The following is a 22,249-nucleotide window of genomic DNA, read 5'->3' as shown; positions in this document are numbered from 1 at the left end:
AGATACACCACCAGAAATAGCCTGTGATAACGTCATCCACTCTGGACTTACTTGCTGTGATGTGGGGCAACATTTTTGCCTGTCTGTGCTCAGATTCCTCGCCAGCCCTGAACGAGAGCCCTCAGTGATACAAATGATAGGAAACACTCTGCCCTTAACTATCTTGTGCGTGAATGCCACTCTAGAGGTAACTGGTTCAAAAAAGGAGCTGAGAGCGAGCGGCCCCCCACCTTCAGTCCACATACTTGACAGAAAGAGATCCAGAGTCCAGCAGAACGGAAAAGCAGAAGGCCACTTCTGGTCATTGAAATGCACGGACTTTACCCCAAAAGCCCACATTGGCTTGAGCGATGCAACAGCCTTTATTGTTGCAGTAACACTGATACAGATGCCCCATGCCGGGTCAGGGCTTGGCTCACCTCACCCCACCCCACCGCACCCCATGGTCCTCATCACTGTAGAAATTTGGAAGCTGGAGGGAGGCAAGTGGGACTTGTGAGTGTTTGGGTCACCTGGAACCAAGGGTTCAACAGGGTCAGGATGCCTGAATCCTGTCCTGAAGGGGGCTGGGAACACTTGGGGCCAGGGTTCAAGATTTGGCAATGCCCTGACCTGGTTTCAAAGCTGGGGTAGGGTCAAGAGCCTTAATCCCGGGTTCAAGAGAATGCCTTGGTCCCAGATCCCAGCTTTGGGGATGAGCATGGTAGATGGGCAGGTCCCAGACTGGGGGTTGGAGTATCTCTGGGTCCAGAGTTTGAGGCTGGCCACGGATGCTCTGGTCTCCAAGCCCCAAGTTCAGGGCTGGGGAAGAGTGGTCCCCTAGGTAATGGGGGCTGGGTAGGAGAGAGATCCCAATTTTGGACCTGGGTGGGGGAGCGGTCTCACATGTCCTCTGCTCTTTGAACTAGATGGGCCCCTCAATTTTATGGGCTAGGAAAGGGCTCTGGGTCCCGGTACTGGTCAGGGTGGGGTGGCATTCTCCAGGTCTTGGGTACAGATCCTAGACTCCTAGGATCCAGCTTCCTGCTCTTGTCCCAGCGCCTCCAGTAGCAGCCCCATTGGCGTCCGCTTGAGACCAATACTCTCAATCTTGTTCTCGATCTTGTTCTTGAGGTTTCGCAGGCGCAGGGAGGCGTGCACCAGAATCACTGCGGGCAGTGCCGAGAGGAGTGGGGTCAGTGGGACGAGACCTCAGCTTCTAGCCAATGGGGGCCCAGAGTGGGGAACTGGAGCACAGGCAGGCCAATAGAGTGGCCAGTGGCCTGGATGCCTCTGATCTTAAAGTGTGGCCCAGGAAGGAGCCTCGCAACAGGGGCGTGGCTAGGGAGGGCATAGGGTAACAGGGACGTGGCGGGTGGAAGACACTTAATACCAAGAGTGAGGCCTGAAAGGGCAGTAATGAGAGGGGTGTTCCCAGAAGGAAGGCAAATCCAGGGAAAGCGCTTTGTCAAGGGGGTGTGGCCATGCCCGCCTGGCGTCCCAGCCCCCTCTTAGGGCAGGGCTGGCCTGCCACTGCGCGCAAGCGCTGCCGCTTATCGGGCCGGGCCGTCGCGGGGTAGCGGATACTCACGAAGCACGGGCCCTGCGATGCTGAGCAGGAAGGTGCAAGCGCCGCCCACGGCCCAGAGAACAAGGAGGCCGAAGGCAAGCACTGCAGCCAGGCAGGCGGCGGGGTGGCTGCGACGGCAGCGGCGCACAGCTGCTTGAGTCTCAGCCGCCCACACCAGCACACCAAGGGCCACCGTCACTACCAGCGCGCTTAGGAGGGTGTGCAGCGGGCGCATGTACCTGCAAGGACAATGGGACTAAGCTAGCCCAGCAGACGGGGGTTGGGGGGGAGGGCTGCCCAGCCTCCAAGCCTCTCGGACCACCATCCACTCAATCCCGCGCCCCAAGAGCTTTGGTTTCCCCTCCCCGCTTCAGGGTCCCCCAGCCCGGCAAATAACTCCTGCCAGCCCTGTTTCCCAACAGTTCCACCCTTCAGGGCTTCCGACTCCCAAGAGCCCTGTGGGCCCTCATTTCTTTCTTGTCAATCTTACAGTCCAACCTTCCTTAGCTCTCCCGTTTCAGGCCCTCTCATCCCGCTAGGCCTCCAGGCTCCCAACCCTACCCGCCCCCAACCCCCGCAGGGCCCCTCTCCAACCCCCTAGACCCCACCCCCAACTCCACCCTATGGGCCCAGCCCGGTAGATTCCCCTTCCAGGCATTCTGTCTCCAGACATTTCCCGCTCACCCGGAGTTCTTACAAGACCCCTTCCAGACTTCTCCACTTCAAATTCCCTATCCAAGTTCCCACTTCTTATAGATATCTCTCTCCATCGTTGCTAGAACCCCTTGAAAGGGTCTCTTTCAACCCTGCCCAAATCCCTCCAGGTTCTCCACCCTTCTCTGCTCTCAGGCCTTCCACCCCTGGTTCAAGTTCCCCAAGAGGTACTTGCTCCTGGAACGTTCCAATCACAGCCAGGCTCCCGTCCAAGCTCAGAGCCTCTACCAGCCCATCCTCCCAACCTTTCAACTTGACCACATCCCTGTCCCTGCCCGAAGTCCTCCAGGGCCACCTTAATCTGGCCCCATCACTCACATCTTCCCCCTCCACCCCCACTGTCACTTTCAAGCCCTCCTTATCTTCAGGTCCAGCTCCTTACCCAGTCTCTCCTCCAGTCCCACATTCTCCATCCTCCTGACCTTCTATCCTCGGGGCTCTAGCCCACCCAAGGCACTCCCTATAGCCACATTCGGACTTCCTTCAAGTTCCCCTCCCAGGCCCTGTAGGTTCTCCATCTCCAAGGAACTCGCCCTTCCAGCCTTGCCACCCCCCATCTCAAGATCCCGCGGGTGCACCCTCCCTGCCCCGCAGGCGTCCCAGGCCAACCTCTCCCTCCCTCCCTCACCCAGCCAGAGCGAGACTGAAGAGGAAGCACAGAAGGTAGTTAGTCTGGTAGTAGAGGAGGTTGTTGATGACGCGATGGCACCAACGCTGCGGGTCGCACGGATCCGGAGCCGCCAGGCGCGCCGACCCCAGAACGAAGTCGTCCAGGGCGCGTAACGGTGGCAGCCGCACCTCCGACATCCTGCCGGTCAATGTAGCTGGACCAGCCAGAAGAGCCGCCGGACTACAACCCCCGTTACACCCCACGCCACTGCGAGGGACACCGGGAAATGAAGTCTGGGCCGAGGGGCGGCTCTCTTAACCAGCTGGGCCAACTACGCAACCGTAGTACATGTGACCGGAAACACCGGCAAACACGCCTGAACTGTAAGGCTGCAGGGGCTGCCGGGAAATCAAGTCTCCACAGCTGGGAGAGACGATCCCATTCATCCCCAGGTGGGGGCGCCCAAGGGCGACTGTTCTGGGCGGTGCTGATGGCGCAAGTACGCAGCAGGCATTCTAGGACATGCAGATAGGAACTGTCAGAACCACGGGGCCCATCCTGCTCCCTTGTCGTCAGGGTCCAAGAGGGTCACACCTACTTGGAACTTCCTCCATGCCCCACCCACACCCCCCAGGTCCAGCCGTGAATACTATCAAGGGCCTTTTATTCACATTCACATCAGAGAGGTCTCTTTCTGGGAAGGTTTTTTAATCCCCACAGATTTAATCAGGGCACTCCCTCTGGGTCCCTAGCAGTCTTCTTCAGGCTGGGAGCCCCAGGAGGTCTGCTCCCTCCCTGGGTCCCTGGCCTGGCCCTGCAGGCACACAGTGACGAGAAGTGCTTGGGGGAAGTGAGCTGTTTAGGCATAGTGCTGCCAAATGGAAGGTGGGCACCTGCCCCATTAATGCTTGCAGGCTGGTAGCTTCCACAGCACTCCTGATCCCCTGAAGGCTTTGCAATCTGCTGCCACTGCAGGACCCTTGCACAACCCACAGTGTCCTTAAAAGTCATCATCATCACAGATGTCAAGGTACACATCAAAAGCCTCTCTGTTGCAGTTTCCATCAGGAGTGAAGACATATTTGTGGAAGGTCCCATCCACACAGATGGCTGGAAGAGGGGGGGAACGGGTTAAAGGTTAAAAGCTGCTGAAGCCACATGCTCCGATCCTCTCCAGCGACCCAGGACCCATGATCTACCTCCAGGCCTTTGTCCACATGCCATCCCTCTCATGGTGGCGTTGAGCTGCCCACTCTAGCTCTCTCAGGCTTTCCATGCCCTAAAATTCCTGCAGGTCCAAAATGCAGGACTTTCCCCATGCCATACCCCGAATCAAGAGCCATTCCCACTCACCGATGACAGAGTTGACGTTCTTGGAAGTATTGCGACCGAACGCGCAGATGCAGGCTGACTCAGCAGGCACCGTGAAGCTTGCCAGGCTCCACTGAGAGTCCACGTACTGCCCAATCATAGGCCCCACCTTGCCCACACGAGCCAGCCTGCAGGCAGCACTGGATAAGCCCAGGTGTGGTACATGGGCAGGGGGATGGGGACACAGCAGGGCAGGGCAGGGCGTACTCACGCAGAGCGACGGTTGAGGCGAGTATCCTTCAGAGCAAAGATATGGACTGTGCCCTTGTCACTGGAAGCGCAGAGGAAGGAGGAATCGTGGCTGAAGTTGATGCTGGAAGACACAACCAGCAGTGAGGCCCATGTGCCATGTGGCCTGGGGTCACCAGCCCACCACACATACCCTATGCTCACCAGTAGAGGGTGGCAGGGTCAGTGCCTCGGCGCAATTCCACCAGTTTCTCCTTGGACTGCGTGTCAAAAAGGCGAATGAGGGTGCCTTTCTGAGAGGCTGAGGCTACTACAGTGCCTGGCTGGTTCAGGGACACACAGGCCACGTCACTCTGATGGGCGTTGATGGTAAACGGAGCAGATGAAGTGCCAGGCTTTGTGCTCGCCAGGTCCTGTGGCAGAAGGAGCACTTTGGGCTTGGGGTAGTCCAGAAGGCAGAGGTCAACCATCCACACAGGAGCCAGCCCACCCACTTACCCACCTACCCTTGCCCACTAGGCAGCTCACCACAAGTTGCAGACTCCCACACTTGTGTCCTGGGAACACCAGCAGCTGTTTCTCCAGGCTGGGGCAGAGGTCACAAAGCCCTAGGGTGTGAGGACACAATGTTGGTGGGGCGGGCGCTGGTGAGGGGGAGCAGAGTCTCAAAATGGACAGAAGCTGCATAAGGGCCAGGCCTTGACCTTCTGTGATCTAGGTTACCCATGGAACCCCCCAAGTGGCCAGGCAGATTCCCCACCTCCCCATGCAGCTGTGGCGGCCCCAGGAGGGCCCAAGGATCCCTGGCACAGCCACCTGTGTCCTTACTGGGTGTTTCTGACCTGCTATCTGGGGCACCCGGGGGTAGAGGGGGAGAGAGAACTGGCTAAAAGGATGGAAAGATGGACAGACTGAGAATGTGAGCAGCTCTCAGTCCACCTGAGCATTTCTACACAAAGACTCTCTCTCTGCCCCCCCTTTCCTGGCTTCTCTGGTGCCTCTTCCATTCTCTCATTTCTGTCCCTCTGCCCCATCCACTGCCTCCTGCCCTCACACCTGCGTATCTGGGTCCTCTCACCCTTGGGGTTGTCCCGGGTGTCAAACTCGAACAGCTTTCGAGGACTGTCAGGGAAGGAGTACACATAGATGCGGTTCCTCAGCACGATCACAATTCTGTGGGCATCACACAATGCAGGATGTCCGTAAGGGGAGGGCAGGATGCCCATCCAGGACTAACCCTCTTGCCTGCTGTGGGGGACCTCCTACCTCCCCCACCCGGGTCCTCCTCAGGCTCACTTGTCATGGCGCATGCGCACAGCCAGCACTGGCTTGGTGAAGGTGAACTCCAGCACCAGCTTGTCCTTGGAGTCCTTGCCCTCCCGGGCATCGTCCCAGATCAGCACTGCTGGGCAGGTGGGTACGTTGTCGGGGCCAAGATTTAGGGCGAGGGGCAGCCCTGGTGACACAGGACCCACCCCTACTCCCCATGGGACCTCAACCCACTTGCTTGACCTTTTGCTAACACCAACGTGAGCCTCCTATGGCATGAGCGCCTGTGGATATGATGGCTGACAGAACAGGTTTCTCAAACCCTTATACTCATTTACAGATGAAGAAACAGAGGCTTGAGGGGGGTGAGTATCTGGCCAAGGACCTCGTTGCCCATCAGCAACCAAGCAGGGACTTATACCCAGGCCTGTAACTTCCCCCTCAGTAACTATTTCTGCCTCCAGCTCCCAATACATACACCTAGAGGACTTCTGCGATGGATCCTAGGGCTCTGTGACACGCCCAGGCCTCTCTTTCCACGTCCCAGTGGGATCAGCAAAAACCCTTAGAACAAATGGCTCCTGAGGCCCAAAGCCAGAAGGCACCAGGGAGGATGCTTCAAGATTTTTAGACCAATAGGCTGTGTGACTTTGGAAAAGTCATTTAACCTCTCTGGACCTCAGCCTCAATTTCTTTATCTGTAAACATGGGGTTAATAATACTTCCTGTCACAGAGAGTTACCATGAGACTTTAAGTGAGTTAATATGTGTTGAGTGCTTAGAACAGTCCCAGGCTCACAGCAAGTGCTCCACAGGTAAGGACATGGCAGACAGGAGGCATTCAGTAAGTGTTAAGTGAAGGCAAAACACCAAGCTTCTCAAGCGGTAAGATCCACGACTTCCCAGTGAGAGTCCCTCACTGCGGGACTCTGAGGTGCTCTACCATCTTCATCTGCCAGTGCCTCGGGGTGCCTGGGGAAGCCAGGATTCTGGGGAATCTGGGCTGAGGGCAGAGGATGGGATGACGGCACTTACCTGAGATCTCTGAGAACTTGGGGCTGCTACCACCACCCACCAGGGCCAGCAGGTTGCAACGGTGTAGCATTTCCACCAGACCCATGCTGCCCACCTGCTCGTGGTCTGGACAAGGACCAGGGTGTCAGTAGGGGTGGGAACCAAGGCCCAGCCCATCCCTTCTGCCCACTGCCCCACCCTCACCAACGGCTCACCCAGATGCCCCTTCTCCATCAATGGCTCCACGTTGTAGATGCGCACACCTGTCTCCATGGCGCAGCAAAAGCAGCCTGGGAGGATGAGGGAAATTTGAGCTGCCTGAAAGGATGCCCAGCTGGAAGCTAGGGGCTTAACACCCACCTCTGGCCATTCTTTCCCTCCCTCCCACCCACAATGGTGCAAGCACAAGCCTCTCTCACTTTGGTCTTGGTTGAAACGGAGGCTGGTCACTCCTCGAAGTGGCTGCTGAGTCATGGTCCAGGATTGCTTCCCTGGACACAAATGGGTATAGAGTTGGGAAGAGTCCTGGGGCTTGCCCTCCAAGTCCCAGAACTCCTGTCCTCAAATGACTTCTTCCTCCTCCTCTACTACCTACTGCTCCCAGCAGGGCTACAAAGAAAACAAAAAAGGGGGATAGTCCTGGGGTCACTAAGCTCCCACGACCCCAAAGAGCATGGCCAGAAACTTCTCCATCTTCTTCCACTTGGTTGACCCCAGCTCCAGGTCTCCCTTGACTTGGACTCCTCATCTCCTTCTTACTCCCTGGCCCTCACTGCTTGTCCAGAAATAATGGGGTAGAGGGTGCCCTTGCCCTAGTGATATCTCTTCCCCACCCCCAGCCAATCCTGGTCCATATGCCCCATGTGGCCTGGAACCACCCCCCTCCCACCCACTTCTCATCTTCACACCTGGGCTTAGCATCCCACTCCACCACCTGCCAATAAACAGGGAAAGAGGGCTAAGACATTCACTTCTTCCCACACCTCCCTGGCCCTGGCCCTGGTCCACCACCCACAGGACTTCCTCTCCTCCTGCCCTTCTGAGGCTCCCAACCTATTCCACCATGTCAGAGCCCTCGCACACCTTCCCTCTTCCCAGGCTTCTCCAAACCCCCTCAGGATCCCATGCCTAGCTCCAGATGACCCCTTCTCATGCCATGCTAACCTCTGTCCAACCAGGGCCAGCGTGGATGCACCCCAGGCCCCCTTATGCCCTAGATACCCTACAGATTCCCCTATGACTTCAAATCATCCAATCGTCCACTCCTGGGACATCCCCTTCCATGTGCTTTTGTCACTGACTCCAATGCAGACTGGCTTGAACCTACTCCCAGGAATCCCATCCCTCTTACATTCCTCCTCCAGATTCTCTATCCCCGCCCCAAACCCCCTGCCTCAGGGCAGCCTTCCTCACCAAGACTTGCCTAGGACACACCTCCCCAAACCCCCACCTGTAACAACTCAACCCCACCAAGACGCCTGCCCCAGGCCCCTCTAAGATTCCTGCCCTAGAGCACCCATACTCCCTTCAAACCCCCCATCTCCCCAAGACCTTTGCCCAAGTACACCCCTCCCCATTCTCCAAGAGCTCAAACCTACCTTCCCCCCCTTGTGCCACCTCCACTGGACCGTCTCACTCCCCAAAGACTAATTCTTAGTACAGCCCCACCTTCCATGACCCCTTTTTGGACCCAAATTCCAAAGTTCTTTGCCACCCAAGAACCCTGCCCCGGGATGCCTCCATTTCCTCATAACCAAGACCGCCCACATACTCCTTCCAACGCCCGCACCCACTTAGGCTGCCTGTCCGAGACTCCTCCCGACCACCAAGACCTCGCTCGGTTCAAGGGACCCACTACCCTAACCCTCTCCCAGACTCCAACCAATTCTGGGATCATGCCCCAGTTCTCCGCTGCCTGCACAAACCTGACCTCCACGCGTGCCCGATCCCAACCCCAGCTGTCGGTGCCGCCCGCGGCCCGGTTTTCTGACCTCCCGGGCCCAGACGCCCGGCTCCGGTGTTTACATTAGGTCTCACTTCCGGGGGAGGGAGTCTGTGACCGGAAGTGACTCATCCTGGCCGGAAAACGCGGCCGCAGCTCTCCTCACTGGGGTTCCAGGTCCTTGGAGCTATGTGAGCCATAGTGGCATCCTCCAGAGGCTGTGCAAGGGCCTGGCTGTCTGAGGGAGCCGAGGAGGGTGGACGAGAGACATTTTCCCTTGCTGAGCGGAAGAGGGCCGAGCACTCCCCAGTTCGGTCCTGCTCGGAGAGCGAGAGGCGTTAACTTTCTGGGCTAACGAGACTTGGGCCTCCGAGGTGGGCTAGAGCGGCCTTCCTGGCTGGAAATACTTGTCGTCCCAGATTTCCAGAGAGGCGGGTGGGGAGGCCGGGGCGGCCACAGACCTGGAGACCTTGGAAAGCTGAAACTCCCCTTGCCCAGGGGAAGCCAGCCACTCCCCGCCCTTGGTTTTGTTTAAAAAAACAAAAAAAAAAAAGGGTTTTTACTGGTAAGAGGTAAATGCTTACCGTGGGGAAAAAAAGACCAGTTATGTGTCTACTGGAAATACTTTTTTTTAAAGATTTTATTTTATTATTTATTCATGAGAGACAGAGACACAGGCAGAGGGAGAAGCAGGCTCCAAGCAGGGAGCCTGACGTGGGACTCGATCCAGGGTCTCCAGGATCAGGCCCTGAGCTGAAGGGGGTGCTAAACCACTGAGCCACCTGGGCTGCCCTGGAAATACTTTTTTTTTTTTTAAATATTTTTATTTATTTATGATAGTCACAGAGAGAGAGAGAGGGGCAGAGACACAGGCAGAGGGAGAAGCAGGCTCCATGCCAGGAGCCCGACGTGGGATTCGATCCCGGGTCTCCAGGATCGCGCCCCAGGCCAAAGGCAGGCTCCAAACCGCTGCGCCACCCAGGGATCCCTGGAAATACTTTTTTAATTCAGCTTTTAACTTTTGAGGTAACTGGATTCACGTGTAGTTTTGAGAAATAATACAAAGAAATCAGATGTACTTTTAATGGTTTCCCCCAAAGGTAACATATAAAATTAATAGTAAAACATTAAAATCAGGGCATTGACATTGATACCGTGTAGCCATGGTTTTTCTCAAGTGCTGTTTTGATGCTTTTTAAAAATTTTATTAACATATAATAGAAGTCTGTTTTAATTCCAACTTTGTAACTGATTGCTGGCATTCCATGGAATAAATGTAGCATTGCTCAACTGGGTTGTTTCATGTATGAGGCTGTCAACATATTGTGAATTTGGGCTCCATATACTGCCCTAGGTGTGACTCCATTGCTGTGATCCTTGGCAAGGCCAGTTTTGTGGCATTCTTCAGTCTCTACTGCCTCATGTCCCAGACCATATTTAACTCAATTCAGTTTGGGTTCTGCTACTCCCATGTCTCTGAGACTGCTCTTAACCAGATCACCTGTGAATAATCTTGCTAAACCAGCAGTCATTTCCCTACCCTCTCCTATGACTGCCCAATGCATTCCAGTTTCTTACTCTCACTCTCTTGGTTTTATCCTGTTTCTGTCTACTCTTCCACCTTTATCCAATTTCCAAATATTAGAGCATCCTTGGGTATGACTCTGGCCCCTTTGCTTTTGTAGTCAATATTCTCTCCCTAGGGGAGTTCAACTTCTCTTGTATCCTTAATTATTGCAAATATTTGGGAGATCCACTAATTTAGGCCTCTAGCCTAGACCTTTTTCCTGAACACCAGACTTAGATACGTATATACATAAATTATGGCCTGTATGACATCTTCTTGTGATGTCTCTTAAAGTAGCTCACACTTAATACATCCAAACAGATCTCAGATTTTTTTGGCTCAAATACCCTCTTGTCTCCCTCATCTCAACTAATGGAACAACAACACTCAGTTTGTCACTCAATTCAAACAGCAGATATATCATGCTTGATTCTTCTCTGTTGTTCCTGGCAAATTCTGTTTGTCTCCTTATCAAAAGGTGTCAGAAATAAACACCTCATTTACTTGCAATCAAGATGGAGGAACAGGGACTGAATTTGCTTTCTCACCTGAAACAACTCTCCCCCCTCAAAAAGAGCCAGACAAAATACATCAAACAATGGTTTTCAAGACATAGACATCAGGCAGTGAAAAATAGTGATCACTGAAAAATGAGAAACAAGATGAGCCTGACAATTGGCCCAGCATGCTGCTTGGAGAGTTTCCATCCTACAGCACAGGAAGGGGAGACTGAGTTAGAAAGCCCTGATGACCTCCCTAAATTGAGATAGTTCAGAGAGACAAGGGTACTTAGAATTCAAAGGACAGAATATCAAGAGAGAGCTGCACAGGGAGAGAATCAGAAATCTGCAGAGGGTTCCCTGTGAGCATTCAGTAGAGTAGCGATCAGTGCATGCACCGAAAAAACTACCCAAGGCTAGGGAAAGGACCATCCAAATGAATTAGAGGGAACAGGGCCTGGCACACTGGCAGGGAATAGTTCTTGCTCCTGTAAACTAGACTGGGAAAACTCACAATTTGCAGGGCGTAAAATACACAGGAAAGTCTTGCCTCAGTCATGGAAAAAAAACTAACTGTAGACTTAGTACTGCTCCAGACCCACTTAACAAATCATAAGACCCTGAAAAAGGAAACTGTCTCCAATTAACTATCTCAGTATAAAGGTCAGGAAGATTTATAAGAATAATAATCCAGCACCTAAAAAAGTAAAAGTGGGCAGCCCGGGTGGCTCAGCAGTTTAGCGCCTGCCTTCAGCCCAGGGCGTGATCCTGGAGACCTGGGATCCAGTCCCACGTCAGGCTCCCTGCATGGAGCCTGCTTCTCCCTCTGCCTGTGTCTCTGCCTCTCTCTCTGTGTCTCTCATAAATAAATAAATAAATAAATAAATAAATAAATAAATAAATAAATAAATAAATAAAATCTTTTTTAAAAAAGGAAATACAGTAACATGGAAGAACCTTAAAAATAAATGCTAAGTGAAAGAAGCCAGTCAACAAAGAACTGCATATTGTAAGATTCCACGTACAAGATGTCCAAAATAGGCAAGTCCATAGAGACAGAAAGTACATTAGTGGTTGCTTAGGGCTGACAGCAGCAGTGATGGCCCATGGGTGTGGGGGGTAGGGTGGTGATTGGGATTAAAGAGCACTGACTGCTAAGGGGTATGGGGTTTCTTTTTGGGGTAATGAAAACATTCTAAAACTGTGTGTTATAATAGTTGCACAAAAGTAAACTAAAAAAAAAAATCATACACTTTAAATGATGAATTGTAGGGCAGCCCCGGTGGCTCAGTGGTTTAGCGCTGCCTTCAGCCCGGGCATGATCCTGGAGTCCTGGGATCGAGTCCCACATCAGGCTCCCTGGATGGAGCCTGCTCCTCCCTCTGTCTGTGTCTCTGCCTCTCTCTCTCTCTCTGTATCTCTCATGAATAAATAAATAAAATATTTAAAATAAAATAAAATAAATGATGAATTATATAGTCCGTGAATTATAGAAAATTACATTGTAGAGGATTAATGACTAGACATCACAGAAGAAAACTGTTAGTGACTTGAAGTCATACCAATAGAAACTAAAGAAATGAAACAGAAAAATAAAGAATCCAAAAAATAAATAAAGAGAGCATAAATGAGCAATTGGACAATTTCAAATGGCCTTATATGCAGGGAAATAGAATCCCAAAAGGAGAAGAGGAGGGACAGGAAAAAGTATGTGAGGGAATAATATCCTAAAACTTTCCAAAATTAATGAAAAACATAAGCCCACAGATCCAAGAAATTTAATGAATTCCACTACAAAAAAAAACCATGAAAAATACTAAATGCAGGTACATTGTAATGAAATTACTCCAAACTGATGATAACAGAGAAAAATCCTAAAAGCAGCCAGAGAAATAAGACGTGTTACATAAATGGGAAAAAGAGAGAAAAATGACATCAGATTCTCATCAGCAATAATACAAACAAGAAGACAGTAGGGCAACATGTTTAAAAGAGGATGTCACTGGGGATCTCTGGGTAGCTCAGAGGTTTAGCGCCTGCCTTTGGCCCAGGACGTGATCCTGGAGTCCTGGGATCAAGTCCCAGGATCAAGTCCCGCATCGGGCTCCCTGCGTGGAGCCTGCTTCTCTCTCTGCCTGTATCTCTGCCTCTCTCTCTCTCTGTGTGTCTCTCATGAATGAATGAATGAATGAATAAATGAATAAATAAATAAATAAATAAATAAATAAATAAATAAATAATGTCACTTTCTGAATGGTAGAGTAAGGAACTCCCAAATCCATGCCTCCATAAAAGTAATGAAAACACTGGCCAACAACAATAGGAAAAAAAAAGGTCCCAATTAACCTTCTGGGAACTTTACATAAGCCAAAAGCTTGAAACAGTCTGAGGAGCATTAATTAAAGAAAACTACCTGAATCTTGATAAGGATGAGCTTTGTGCATTATTCCTTATGTGCCTTATTCCTGCCCCCCTCTACCCAGCTCCATCATACCAATGAAAACCAGCAGCCTAACAGGATGAAGGTAGGAAAATGGGCTTGGAGCTCTCCTGAAAGCTACATTCCTAAAAATTGTCATCCTCTTTAAAAATCACGTTAACATAAATAGCATTTTTTCCAAAACAAAAAACATTTGTGAGAAGAGTGGCATTGTTTTACATTTTTGTAAATCTCTTTAATGTTTGGTTTATTTTTTTAAAGATTTTTTAAAATGCAGTTTATTTTTTTAAAAGATTGTATTTATTTATTCATGAAAGAGAGGCAGAGACATAGACAGAGCGAGAAGCAGGCTCCCTGCAGGAAGCCGGATGTGGGACTCAATCCCAGGACTCCAGGATCACGCCCTGGACCGAAGGCAGATGCTCAACTGCTGAGCCACCCAGGAATCCCATAAAGATTTCTTATTTATTCACTTGAGAGAGAGAGAGCACAAGCAGGGGAAGAGACAGAGGCAGAAGGAGAAGCATACTCCCAACCAAACTGGGAGCCCAACATGGGGCTTGATCCCAGGACCCTGGCCTAAGGCAGAGCTCAATCATCTGAGCCATCCACGCACCCCTGATGTTGGTTCAATAGAAAATAGCTAGATTCTCATATGCTCCCGAGTTCAATCTCGAGATATCACATATTTGATGTCCTTTGGAAAACTCTTACTACACACTTGTGACAGAATGAATGTGAAAAAGGCAAATAATGTCTTAGTATCAGAAAAATACTTCTGACCTCGAGATGCCTTGAAAGATTCTTGAGGGGATGCCTGTGTGGCTCAGCAGTTGAACTTCTGCCTTTAGCTCTGGAAATGATTCCGGGATCTGGAATGGAGTCCTGCATCAGGCTCTCTGCGAGGAGCCTGCTTCTCCTTCTGCCTCTCTCTGTGTTTCTCATGAATAAATAAATAAAATCTTAAAAAAAATAAAGATTCTTGAGGACCTCCAGAGATCCCAGACCACACTGAGAACTACTAATCACAGCTGTTAGGGGGCACCTGAGTAGCTCAGTCAGTTAACTGTCTGACTTTGGCTCAGGGTATGATTCTGAAGTCCTGGGATCAAACCCGCATGGGGCTCCCTGCTAATCAGGGAGCCTGCTTCTCCCTCTGCCCCTCACCCTGCCCTCTGGCTCTCGCTCTTGCTCTCAAATACATAAATATTTTTTTTAAATTAAAGCTGTTAAAACTTCTGGTTATAGAGGTACCAACCAATCCTCACCTCCACAATGAATGTTTACCTCACCTTTATACTAGAGCCAATAGGGCTTAACATCTTATTTGAATGAAGATGGGTTCCTAAGTCAGAGATGGGCTCTGAAGTCAGAGAAGCTTTTGTGATAAGGTGACATTTGAGCAGAAACCTAAAGGAAGAGAGGGAATGAGTCATAGAAATTTAGGAGAAGAGCAGTGCAGGCAAAAGGATCAGCAAGGATATCAATACAGCTTGAGAGGTGAGGTCACTGAGTTATGGTGTCAGGAGCAGATCATGCAGGGCTTTGTAGGCCACTTTAAAGGCTTTGGCTCAAACATTTAAAAAAATAAAGGCTTTGGCCTCTGTTCTGAGTGAGATAGGGAGCCACCAGGGAGTTTGGAGGAGAGGATAGAGACATGACCAGATTTGCCTTTCCAAAAGAACACTGGCTGTTATGTGAAGACCAAGGGGGAGCAGGAAAAAGGGGAGCAAGGAGAGCAGTTAGGAGGCTATTACAGTAAATCAGACAATGGTTCTTGGTGGGTTGGACACTGGGCAAGTGGAAAGGATAAGACGCATTCTGGAATTATTTTGAAGGTAGAACTGAAGGGATATGTTCATGGATTGGATATAGGGTGTGAGAATGATTCAAAAGGTTTTAATTCACCTGGGAGTCAGCTGGCGAAGCAGATTGAGAAGAGAAATTGGAAATTTGGTTTTGTTTTTCTGGAGTATGAAATGCTTATGAGATATCATGTAGAGATGTTGTGTAGGTGACTGGGGATTACTGAAGACCAGGAGAGAGGTATAGGCTGGAGATATGCATTTAGGAGCTGTCAGAACATCAATGTTATTTAAAGCCATGAAACTAGAGAAGATATCCAAGGACATGAGTGTACATAAGGAAGTCAGAGTCCTAAGCCCTGGGGCATTCCCAAGGTATAGAGGTCAAGGGAATGAGGAGGAGCCCACAAAAGACTGAGTAGGAGCAGTCAGTGAGGCAGGAACAGAACCAAAAAGGGATTCCTGAAAGTCAAGTGAAAAAGCATTTCAAGGATGTTACGGAAAGATGAGGAGCACCCACTATTATGCAAGCACTAGGTATCCAAAGATGAACCAGAGTGCCAGGCACATAGTAGGTGTTCATGTGCTTTTAATTTTAAAATAAATATAATATAAATTTACTATCTTAAGCACTTTTAAGTGTACAGTTCAGTAGTATTTAGTATATTCTCATTGTTATGAAATAGATCTCCAGAACTTTTTCATTTTGCAAAACTGAAACTCTATACCCATTAAACAACAACTCCCCATTCCTCCTCCTCCCAGCCCCTGGAAACCACCATTTGACTTTATGTTTCTATGAATTTGACTGCTCTCATATAAGTGGAGTCATACAATATTTGTCTTTTCGTGATTGACATATTTCACTTAGCATCATGTCTTCAAGATTGATCCATGTTATAACATATGCTAGAATTTCCTTTCTTTTTAAGGCTAAATAAATATTTGTTTGTTTATTTTGCTTATCAATTTCATTAATCAGTGGACACTTGGATTGCTTCCACCTTTTGGCTAACATGAATAACACTGCAATAAACATGGCTGTGCAAAATCTCTTCAATACCATGCTTTCAAGTGCTTTTGGATATATATCTGGAAGTAGAATAGCTGGATCACATAGTAATCCTGCTTTTCATTATTTGGGGAGCTACCATACTATTTTCCATAGCAGCATACCACTTAATATTCCTACCAATAGTGCTCAAGTGTTTCAGTTTCTCCCCATCTGCACAAACACTTGTTATTCTTTCTTTTTTTTTTTTTAAGTAGTAGCCATTCTAATGGGTGTGAAGCCCAGAGAATTGTCATTTTTTACCTTTATGGCAGTTCCTTGGCAATTCCCACTTACAGGGCTTATCTTTATTTGATCTGACTCAGAACTTCCTCAGCTCAGATAACCTTTTAAAAAACAATTGGTGAAAAAATAAAAACAAAAAAATAAAAAAATAAAAAATAAAAAACAATTGGTGGTAATTGTTTAACAGCACAGATGCTTGAGGTGGTGAAAACAGTTGGAATGAAATCAAAGTTGACCAAAAAACATGAAAAGGAAAAGCTGGGTAATGAGATGTCCACAGGGGGCTTTGAAAGGCCCTGACATATTCCTGGGAATCTGGAAGGCCACATGCATGTGCATGCACAGGGCTGTGTATTCCCAAAAAAGAACTGAGAAGGCCCTAAGCTCTCAGCAATAGGTGACTCTGTGCAAGCACTTTATGCTCTGTGCAAGCTAAAGTGAAGGCCAAGGCAGAGTTGTAAACTACCTGCTGGTGTGTTCAAGACATGCTCCAACACACACACAAACCCTAGGCAAAGGTTGAAGACTTATTGGTTCAAGGAATTTAAGGAACTCTCTGTCTAGGCGCCACAACAAAACCTAGAGAGGAGAAAATCTGAATTCCAGAGTGCCACATTATTTTAAATGTCTAGATTGAAAAATTGCAAATAAACTAGAAAGTATGGACCATATATGGGGGGAAATCAGTAAATAGAAAGTGTCCCTAAGGAAGCCCAGATATTGGATTGTATTAGATGAAGATTTTTAATCACTAATATAAATATGCTCAAGGAACTAAAGGAAACCATGTCTAAAGAACAAAGGGAAGTTTAATAACATTAAACTAGTCTTACCAAATAAAGAATATTGCTAAAGAGATAGAAATTATTAAAAAGTTTTTAAAAAAAGAAATTATAAAAAAGTTTGAGACAGAAATTTAGGAGTTAAAATAAGTGTATATTAAAATAATATACACAAAAAGAAAATACAAAATAAAATTCACTTGAGGGGCTCAAGAGAAGATTTGAGCTGGCAGAAGAATAATTGAACTTGACATTGATTAATTTAAACTATACAGTCTGAGACACAGAAAGAAAAGAATGAAGAAAAATTAATAGTGCCTCAGAGGCTTGTGGGACACCATCAAATGTATGTCTGAATACATATTGGGAGTCCCAGAAGAAGAGAAGAGAGAAAGGGGCAGAAGAAATAATGGCCAAAAACTTCCAAATTGATGAAAACAATCTTTACATCCAAGAAACAAAATAACTCCAAGTAGGAAAAATTTAAAGAGATCCATACCCAGACACATCATAAGCAAACTTTCAAAACACAAAGGAAAAGGATCTTGAAAATATCAAGGAAGAGAATATTTTTTTAAAGATTATTTATTTATTTATTCGAGAAAGAGAGAGAGAGAGAGAGAGAGAGAGAGAGAGGCAGAGACATAGGCTGATGCGAGGCTCAATCCCAGGACCCCAGATCAGGCCCTGAGTCAAAGGCAGATGCTCAACCACTGAACTACCAAGGCATCTCCAAGGAAGAGAATCTTAAAAGCAGGACATAGAAGTGAACTTCAGTAAGATTTACTATTGGTTTCTCACCAGAAACCAGGGATGCCAGAAGAACATGGGATGACATAATAAAATACTGAAAAAGGAATTGTTGGGGCACTTGGATGGCTCAGTCAGTAAAGCATGTGATTCTTGATCTCAGGGTTGTGAGTTCAAGCTCTATGTTGGGTGTGGAGCCTATTTAAAGTAAAAAAAAAATCGTTAACCTAGAATTCCTTACCTAGGAGGAATGTCTTACAAAAAAACACGGGAAAAACAAAGACATTTTTAGCCATGAAAAAGCTGAAAGAATTCAACACCATTAGAACAGCAAAACAAAAGATGTAAAAGAACATCCTTCAGGCTGAAGGAAACTGATATTTGGTAGAAATCTGGATCTACACAATGAAATGAAGAGCACTGGGCATGATATCTACATAGATAAATATATAAGATATTTTTCTTATTATTTACATCTCTTTAAAAGATTAATTGTCCATTTAATCAAAAACAACAACGTTTTGTGGTGTTTTTAACATATGTAAAAGTAAAATGCATGAAGACAACAGCATAGGGGTGTCTGGGTGCCTCCATTAGTTGAGTGTCTGACTCTTGATTTCTGCTCAGGTCATGATCTCATAGGTTGTGGCATCAAGCCCAGGATAGGGCTCAGCTCTCAGCAGGGAGTCTGCAGTTCTGCTTCTCCCTCTCCCTCTGCCCCTCCCCAACTTTTGCTCTCTGTTTCTATCTCAAATAAGTGAATAGATAAATCTTTTTTTAAAAGGAAAACAACAGCTTAAAGGTTGGAAAGGAACACATGGAAACTTACTACTGTAAGATCCTTATATGATCCATGAAGTAGTATAGTATCAGTTAAAGAAGTAAATTATAAGTTAAAGATGTATCCTACAAATCCTAAATCAACCAATAAAATAACAAATCCAAGAGTTACAGATAAAAAGTAACACAGGAGAGAAAAAGAAACATTAAAAAATTGATTAATACCAAAAAGGCAGAAGAAGTAAGAAAAGGGAATAAAGGGACGCCTGGGTGGTTCAGTGGTTGAGCATCTGCCTTTGGCTCAGGGTATGATTCAGGGGTCCTGGCATCGAGTCCCTCATTGGGCTCCTCCCCACAGGGAGCCTGCTTCTCCATCTGCCTGTGTCTCTGCCTCTCTCTCTCTCTCTGTCTCTCATGAATAAAGTCTTTTTAAAAAAGGGAACAAAGAAGAGATAGACCAAATAGAAAATAGCAAGATGATACACTCAAATTTCATATCATATTATCCCATTAATCACATTAAGGTAAAAGACCTATATATTGCAGTTAAAAGACAAAGATTGTCAGATTGGATAAAAATCAACTAAATGCTGCCTATAAGAAACACACTTGAGGGCAGCCCGGGTGGCTCAGCAGTTTAGCACCACGTTCAGCCCAGGGCGTGATCCTGGAGACCCAGGATCGAGTCCCACATCAGGCTCCCTGCATGGAGCCTGCTTCTCCCTCTGCCTGTGTCTCTGACTCTCTCTCTCAAGAATAAATAAATAAAATCTTAAAAAAAAGAAACACACTTGAGATATAAAGGCATACATAGGTTTTTAAAAAGTATGGAAAAAGATATATCATTCTAACACTAGGGTTTTTTTTGAAGGTGGAATTGTTATACTGATATCAAACAAAGTAGATTTCAGAGCAAAGGTTATTACTAGGGATAAACATTTATCTTAAACATTTATACAGATACTAACAGAGCTTCAAAATACATGAAGCAATAATTGATAGAACTGCAAAGAGAAATGGACAAATTCCCAATTATAGTTGCAGATTTCCTTATCCCTGTCCACATTACTCATAGAAAAAGTAGGCAGGAGATCAGCAGGAATATAGTAGACTTGAAATAACAGTAGCCACCAAGTTGACCTGACTGATATTTATAAAACATTCTGCCCAACAACAGCAGAAAACACTCATCTCAAACGCATATAGAACATTGACAGGTCAAGCAAGGCTGAAATATTTGGCTAGTCAAGAAACATCAAACCTCCGCTAGATGCAGACAGTTTGTTACTTACATCAATAGCAAAAACAAGAGTAGCAAAGATTCTTTTTGCCCCACAGAAGGACACCAAAACAAAAGGGGCCAGATGATAGCAACACAAGTATTGGAACACCCTGTTCCTGAGGAGCTGATTTCATGCTGCAGCCAAGCATTTTTACAGCCAGCAGCACTACTCTAAGGGGTCAGGGTGAAACAGAAAACCTTCTACCTAACTGCTAACTTATAAGACAATGACAAACTCTCAAGACAGCCTCCCTCAAAGATAGCAAAGCCAGTGGGAAACGACCTTGTAGCAGCTCCTCCTTAGGTCCCCATGTTCTGACGTTCTGGAAATCACGTCTTCTACCAGGACCTAGACAGATCAGTTGTGGTTAAGCCTTGCCTACATGAACTATGGAGACTGTGTGCAAACTTGTCAGGGCACCAGCATAAAGCAGTTCCCCTCCATTACCAAGAAAGACTTTATTCTTTTTTTTTTTTTTTAGAAAGACTTTATTCTGGGCCAAAAAAAAAATAGTCGCAATAGATGCAAAAGGCTTCAGGTGATACAAAGTATTTTCTCTGACCACACTGGCACTAAATTAGAAATCCATAACAAGGCTGCCTGGGTAGCTCAGTGGTTGAACATCTGCTTTTGGCTCAGAAGGTGATCCCAGGGTCCTGGGATCGAACTCCGTATCAGGCTCCCCAAGGGGAATCTAATCTGCTTCTCCCTCTGCCTGTGTCTCTGCCTCTATGTGTCTCTCATGAATAAATGAATAAAATCTTTATTTTTAAAAAAGATTTTATTTATTTATTCATGACACACAGAGCGACAGAAACACAGGCAGAGGGAGAAGCAGGCTCCATGCAGGGAGCCCGACATGGGACTCGATCCCGAGACCCCGGGGTCACGCCCTGGGCCAAAGGCAGGGCTAAACCGCAGAGCCACCCGGGCTGCCCAAATAAAATCTTTTAAAAAAAGAAATCCATCAAAAAATAAAAAAATAAAAAAATAAAAATAAATAAAAAAAGAAATCCATAACAGGAAAATGTCCAGAAAATCACTAGATATTTGTAAATCAAATAACACACTTCAAAATAACTCATGGATCAAGGAAGAAATCAAAATTGAGGGCAGCCCCGGTGGCACAGCGGTTTAGTGCTGCCTGCAACCCAGGGCATGATCCTGGAGACCCTGGATCGAGTCCCACGTCAGGCTCTCTGCATGGAGCCTGCTTCTCCCTCTGCCTGTGTCTCTATGAATAAATAAATAAAATAAAAAAAAAGAAATCAAAATTGGTATCAGAAAACATTTTGAACTGGATAAACTGAAAAGTCAACATACTAGTATTTGTGGGAGACCACTAAAGCAGTACTTGTGGGTAAATTTATAGCATTAAATGCCAATATTAGAAAATAAGAGAGGACTAAGTGAGAAAGGTCTAAAGTCAACTACCTCAGCTTCCACCATAAGAAGCTAGGAAAAGAGGGACACCTGGGTGGTTCAGTGGTTGACTGCCTTCAGCTCAGGGCATGATCTCAGGGTCCTGCAGGGAGCCTGCTTCTCCCTCTGCCTGTGTCTCTGCCTCTCTCTGTGTGTCTCTCATGAATAAATAAATAAATCTTTAAAAAAAAAGATAATAGAAAAAAGGAAACAATGGAGAAAATTAATGAAAACAAAAGCTGGTTAATTGAGATCAATAAAATAGATAAATATGAAGGGTTATAAGGAAAAAAAGAGAAGACATACCTTACCAATATCAGGAATGAGAGGTGACATCACTACAAGTTCTAGAGAAACTGAAAAGGATTAATGAATATTTTTAGGGGCGCCTGAGTGACTCAGTCAGTTAAGCATTTGACTCTTGATCTCAGCTCAGGTCTTGATCTCAGGGTTGTGAGTTCAAGCCCTGTATTGGGCTCCCTACTGAAAAAAAATAGAATATTTTTTCAAACTTATGCCAATAAATCCCACAACTTGGGCAGCGCTGGTGGCTCAGTGGTTTAGCGCTGCCTTCAGCTCAGGGCATGATCCCGGAGACCCAGGATCGAGTCCCACATCGGGCTCCCTGCATGAAGCCTGCTTATCGTTCTGCCTGTGTCTCTGCCTCTCTCTCTCTGTGTCTCTATGAATAAATAAATAAAATATTTTAAAAATATCCCACAACTTAATCAAAATGTACAAATTCCTTGAAAGATACAAGTTACCAAAGCTCACTCAAGAAGACATAAATAGAGACGCCTGGGTGGCTCAGCAGTTGAGCATCTGCCTTCGGCTCAGGATGTGATCCTGGGTTCTGGGATTCTTGTCCACCATCAGGCTCCCAGCAGGGAGCCTGCTTCTCCCTCTGCCTGTGTCTCTGCCTCTGTCTCTGTGTCTCTCATGAACAAATAAATAAAATCTTTAAA

At 47.2% G+C, this 22,249-nt stretch overlaps 2 protein-coding genes across 10 annotated transcripts; both read right to left on the bottom strand.

Moving 5' to 3' along the window:
• Positions 1-343: 343 nt before the first annotated feature.
• Positions 344-3,194, bottom strand: PRAF2 (PRA1 domain family member 2). Its single transcript, XM_072817277.1, has 3 exons — positions 2,892-3,194; positions 1,571-1,788; positions 344-1,148 (listed from the first exon to the last, which is right to left on the bottom strand). The coding sequence occupies exons 1-3, from the start codon at positions 3,068-3,070 to the stop codon at positions 1,009-1,011; spliced, it is 537 nt and encodes a 178-aa protein (XP_072673378.1). The 5' UTR covers positions 3,071-3,194; the 3' UTR covers positions 344-1,008.
• A 326-nt stretch (positions 3,195-3,520) lies between these two features.
• On the bottom strand, positions 3,521-8,776 carry WDR45 (WD repeat domain 45). Of its 9 annotated transcripts, none has more exons than XM_072817270.1 (11): positions 8,708-8,776; positions 7,136-7,207; positions 6,932-7,006; positions 6,738-6,842; positions 5,730-5,838; positions 5,512-5,606; positions 4,962-5,041; positions 4,638-4,846; positions 4,456-4,557; positions 4,227-4,372; positions 3,521-3,983 (listed from the first exon to the last, which is right to left on the bottom strand). In XM_072817270.1, the coding sequence occupies exons 2-11, from the start codon at positions 7,188-7,190 to the stop codon at positions 3,874-3,876; spliced, it is 1,086 nt and encodes a 361-aa protein (XP_072673371.1). In that variant the 5' UTR covers positions 7,191-7,207; positions 8,708-8,776; the 3' UTR covers positions 3,521-3,873. The 9 variants fall into 9 exon arrangements, with proteins under 9 accessions (XP_072673371.1, XP_072673374.1, XP_072673369.1 ...); XM_072817273.1 differs by having other exon boundaries at positions 5,730-5,835; positions 8,708-8,774; XM_072817268.1 differs by having other exon boundaries at positions 8,642-8,769.
• Between the last annotated feature and the right edge of the window lie 13,473 nt (positions 8,777-22,249).

Source organism: Canis lupus, chromosome X (assembly GCF_048164855.1).
Source record: "Canis lupus baileyi chromosome X, mCanLup2.hap1, whole genome shotgun sequence".
NCBI classification, from domain to species: Eukaryota; Metazoa; Chordata; class Mammalia; order Carnivora; family Canidae; genus Canis; species Canis lupus.
Note: the sequence above shows the minus strand (reverse complement) of the source record. Positions and strands in the feature narration are given on the sequence as shown.